The following is a 4,963-nucleotide window of genomic DNA, read 5'->3' on the forward strand; positions in this document are numbered from 1 at the left end:
ATACAAATCCACATCTTATCTCTTGGGGTTCCCTTTACATTTTGAAATATTGTAGTAGTTGTTTTTTTTGTAATTCAGGTTGATTTAGTTGGTATCTTTGGGGGTTTGAAATGAATGTGATGGACCCAAAGTTCAAGAGGCATGAAATAGGCCAAAGACCCATATTGTGTTTAGGGGTTAAGCAATAAGCTGACTGCACAGATTGCAGTAGATAAAGCCTTTCCAGTAAATTGTATGAGCATGAGTCAAGCGGTAGTAATCCCAAGGATCAGTGATGTCGAAACTTAAGGTGTGGCAGGTCTGCGTGGGTAGCTGGAGTGGAGCAGCAGCGCTGACTGTGCGATTGCAGCCGCACTGCACCTTTAACTAAACACTGGAGAGTATTTATTGAGTGACGTGGGACGCAGACTGCGTGCTGAGTGTGGGCAGGAAGTACAGAAAAGCTCACGTCGTCAAGTTAGCTTGAGTTAGAACTATATAAGGACTATACCGGAAAGGAAATGGCTCGCGTTCAAGAGGGAAGGCTGTAGTTATTATATAACGTAGTTATTAGCGAGACGAATGCGCAACAATCTTGGAAAAAATGTTGTGAGTTGTTGTTTTAAACAAGGCGTGAGACCGTAACTGTGTTGATTTTGCAGAGCAATGGTCACGACACATTCCGCCATTAGACGTTTATTTTGAAAGCTCCGACAGGAAGTAGACGGTTCTAGTTACGTGTGACTTGACTCTATCAGAGGCTGTAAACGGGCGCACGGTGGCTACTTGAACGTAAACGGGGGAAGCTCGCTCAACAACCGGCTTGGCTTTCGTCGGGAACTCAACATGCCACAATACAAATGCTGAGTGGGGCTCCGAAACAAGCGTATTTACCCCCTGAACGGCGATAGTTGACGACCACGCCCCGTAATCCACCGACCAGAGCACGAACAAAACTGCTGGCGGAGACGCAACGGTGAGCGGTTTGAAACCCAGCAGGGCGGCTAGCGGGCTCACAGCGGAGTGTCGGCTGTTTTGGGAACCATGAGAGAGTACAAGGTAGTGGTTCTCGGGTCCGGAGGGGTCGGTAAATCCGCGTTAACCGTCCAGTTCGTGACGGGATCCTTCATAGAGAAATACGACCCCACGATAGAGGATTTCTACAGGAAGGAGATCGAGGTGGACTCCTCTCCGTCCGTCCTGGAGATCCTGGACACGGCGGGCACCGAGCAGTTCGCCTCCATGCGAGACCTGTACATCAAGAACGGCCAGGGTTTCATCCTGGTCTACAGCCTGGTGAACCAGCAGAGCTTCCAGGACATCAAACCGATGAGGGATCAGATCATTCGGGTGAAAAGGTACGAAAGAGTGCCGATGATTCTGGTCGGAAACAAAGTGGACCTGGAGGGGGAGAGGGAGGTCACGTCCGTTGAGGGGAAGGCACTGGCGGACGAGTGGAACTGCCCGTTCATCGAAACTTCAGCCAAAAATAAGACGTCGGTGGACGAACTGTTCGCAGAGATAGTCCGACAGATGAACTATGCCTCGACACCAAACGGCGACGACCAGTGCTGCTCGTCTTGTGTCATCCTTTAAGAACGAGGACAGCCATAAAGTTGTATTCTTTGCTCTGTTTTAAGTTTGCAATGGTGAGTTGAGACACCCACACACTGGAGATGTAAAGCTGGCATAAGTGATATTAACCGCTACTTGTACACATTAAGTATACCGGATGTATGCTCAACCTAGCTTCACTTCAAACATTAGCCTTTTGTATTGTCACTTCTCGTTTATAAAAGCTCATTGTTAGTTTTCACGGGGGACACACAGCGACACACTTGCAGTCTATTGTTTTGCTGAGCACATTTGGGGAAGTGTCTGACTCATTTGCAGAACGAGAGTGACTTAAAATAGGTTTCCAAAGTTAGTGGTTCACTCTGTCTGTACACCCACAGCTTGGAGTTGCTAAACAGGTTAGCGGAGTCTGGAGATTCATATGTATGACCTACAGCCAGGGCCCAGAGTTTAGCCTCATTTCAGTGTGTTTTTAATTCTTTCTTTAGCTTTGGTCAGAGGTTGTTGTAGTTCATTCACGACTCTTCTTATCTCTCGTTTGTGGCAGTGTGTTGCAGCAAGTGTGTACTGTTGAGCTCTTCTTCGTGTCTCACCCTGGCCTTGGAGGAAAACACGGGGAGGAATGCTGCAGGAGGAGGAGGAGGAGGAGGAGGAGGAGGGGAGCAACTGAGACTCAGAGGGAGGGGTCCACTCTTCAGGAATTCTGCTGGGTTGGAGTATCTTTTGCTGCACGATCAGTGTCCACCATTGATGTCAACGCAGTGTCAGATCCAGAGTTTCAGCAGCACCCCCTTCACCAGTTCCAACTGTACTCTCACCTGGAACTAAACCCCCCCCAACGGAAAAGAAATGGAGGGCAACACTTAGAGACACTCGTAAATGGATATTTCTGTATAAGGAGACAGAGTATATTTTGTTAAAGACACTGCACGGTCTGGGGCTGGTAACGATTTGGGGGATATCTCTGCCTAATCTGTTTTGGAGCAATGCTCCACAACACTCCAAATCCTATTTTTTATTTTTTTTTCAAAATAAGATGACACCACTTATCTGCTGGTGGAGTAAACGTGATGAGTGCCACTTTTCTTTTCTTTTTTTCTCCATCGTCTCTTCAGTGTAAGAGAGGACCTTAACTTAAGTGACATGGTGCCGGTGACCCGATCGCCCTCGTGTCGAGTGCCTTTCCAAAACAAGTCAGCTGTTCAGATTTTAGTGCCAACCTACATGTATCACCAAAAGAACCCGTCTACATGACAATCCACAATTTGGTGAACTGTTCTTCTGGATAATCTCGTAGGGGTGGAGGCTAAAAAGAAACTACGATAGGCTTTTTTGTTCATGGAATGGCGGTGTTCTGTATGTTTTACGTTGGCCTTTTTGAAGTCTACAGTGTTCTTTTTTTTTTTTTAATGTCTACTTAGTCTGGCAAAATGCACAGGTACTGGAATCTTCGTGGACGTGATAACAACACCAAGCGCTCACCTTCCAGACCACTTAAATCAAATTCGCCATGTTTATTTTGTTGTTTTTAACAGGAAATGTGATGATGTACCGTTGACAAATCTAACCTGATTGTACGTTTTAATTTCAGATGAGCCCTGTAACAACGGGCTGTCTGTTTTTAAACAAAACAAACAAGACTTTTAATACAAATTGCATTTTTTTTTAAAGAAACCAGGCTGTGTTTTCTCTTTGTTGATGTGATCCACTTGTTTCAACGTGTTTCAACCGCAATGGCTTATTGCCAGTTTGCTGATCCTAAACAAAGTTGTCGTGAGCAGTTTGGACGAGAGTTTATACATGCAAATAACGGGATTACTAGAAATACCCGCAGTAACACAGTAGGTCAAAAAGTAAACGTTCAGTTGTGTGTATCATTTACAGTAACATGACTTAACACAAACTTACATGAGGTCCTTGATAGTTGAGGATAACTCACATGTAGTAGGAGTAAAATAGGAAAACGCAATGTGTTTGAGTTTTATGTTGACAAATTCACTGGGCACCTTAAAGTTAACATGAAAGCTTGTTCTTAGATTTGTTTTTTTTCTTCTGTGGCCAAAGCCACTTCTGTGTGGTAAACCTGAGACCACTGTGATGACTACCAAATCAAAGGCTGACAGGAACCAGACCGAGGTGCTTACATGGTCTGTAACTCACCTCTGTTAGCCCGTTGCAGTGTTTACATGACACTGCTAATCTCCGCATGGTTACTGTCGGGCTATCGGAGCCCCATGCGATGCGCCCGAACAGCAGGAATTTGTGTGAAGATAACTGTTAAGTACCTGGGGAGATTTGTCATTGCTGCCTCTTTGATGAACCTTAGCCGTATTCACCAACAACACGTAATCAAGATGACAACGCTTCTTATCTGCTCGCCAATCTAACATGCGTAAAGAGAGAAATGTCTCCTTTGACTGCGTGGGTGTAGTAGTGCTTCAGCCTGGGTGTGTGTGTGTGGGTGGGTGTAGCAGTGCGGGAGGACCTAGCACCCGGCTTGCTGGTCGACGGCGGTATGGAGACGAGCTCCACGTAGAGCTGGGGGTTTTTCTGATGGTGGATATGTGCTGGACATGTGTTGTACTGTATATGTGTTGCGTTATGGTATGTACTTCATGAGTCGGAGCACATGTGTCCGCCTGTCACCGTCCTTCACAGGGCTCCAGTAGGGCATCTGTGCCCGTTAGCCGGAGTAAGCGGTTGTATCATGTGTTCTTTGGCTTTGCCATGTGACCGTGGAGCATTGCATATTGCATCAAACAGGTGTGATCGAACAGTTGAGTACATTATAGCTGGGCCACATGGTTGAAATCAATATTTTTGTATTGAAAATACTTTTTATGATAATGATATATATTAAATGTTTGCCAAAACCTATGTAAATATAATCAAATATTAGCTTATTGCAGTGAACTGGGCATTTTATTCGACAAGTCCTCATGTGATTACTAATTGTTATTTCTTAAGTTACAATGAGTGCTTAAAATCATAAATTTTGATGAATGATAACACGCGCTGTCTATATCCATAGCGTCAAAACAAAACTGTTTAACTGAAGGATGATAAACACTGATATAGCCTAGCCCTACTGTGTAAACAACAATCTTTTTATAGTATTTGCAGGTTTTTTCCTGTGGGAGTATGGACAACCGTGTGTACACACACACACACACACACTGTGTACTTTTCTCACTCCCCAAAGCTGAACTACAGCTTATTTAGTTTCAGCTCTCAGATCTTCCTCACAACCACCGTAGAGCCCCAGCTCGTTCACAGCTGTGTTATCTATGTAATGCTAGAACTGATAGTGTGTTGTCTCCAAGGCTCTGTTACAGATTGTGTGATTAGACATGAACAGAGCTGAAGTTTAGCTCTGCCTTTTATAAAACAAAAATTACCAGTTAAACTT

At 44.8% G+C, this 4,963-nt stretch overlaps 1 protein-coding gene across 1 annotated transcript; it reads left to right on the top strand.

The window, feature by feature from the left end:
- The first annotated feature begins 664 nt into the window (after nucleotides 1-664).
- LOC306780146 (ras-related protein Rap-2a) lies at nucleotides 665-3,555 on the top strand. Its single transcript, XM_079272387.1, has 2 exons — nucleotides 665-1,628; nucleotides 2,102-3,555. Exon 1 carries the CDS (start codon nucleotides 1,024-1,026, stop codon nucleotides 1,573-1,575), a length of 552 nt encoding a protein of 183 aa, XP_079128513.1. The 5' UTR covers nucleotides 665-1,023; the 3' UTR covers nucleotides 1,576-1,628; nucleotides 2,102-3,555.
- Nucleotides 3,556-4,963: the final 1,408 nt, after the last annotated feature.

The sequence above is a fragment of the Melanostigma gelatinosum genome (genome assembly GCF_949748355.1).
Source record: "Melanostigma gelatinosum genome assembly, chromosome: 7".
Taxonomy (NCBI): domain Eukaryota; kingdom Metazoa; phylum Chordata; class Actinopteri; order Perciformes; family Zoarcidae; genus Melanostigma; species Melanostigma gelatinosum.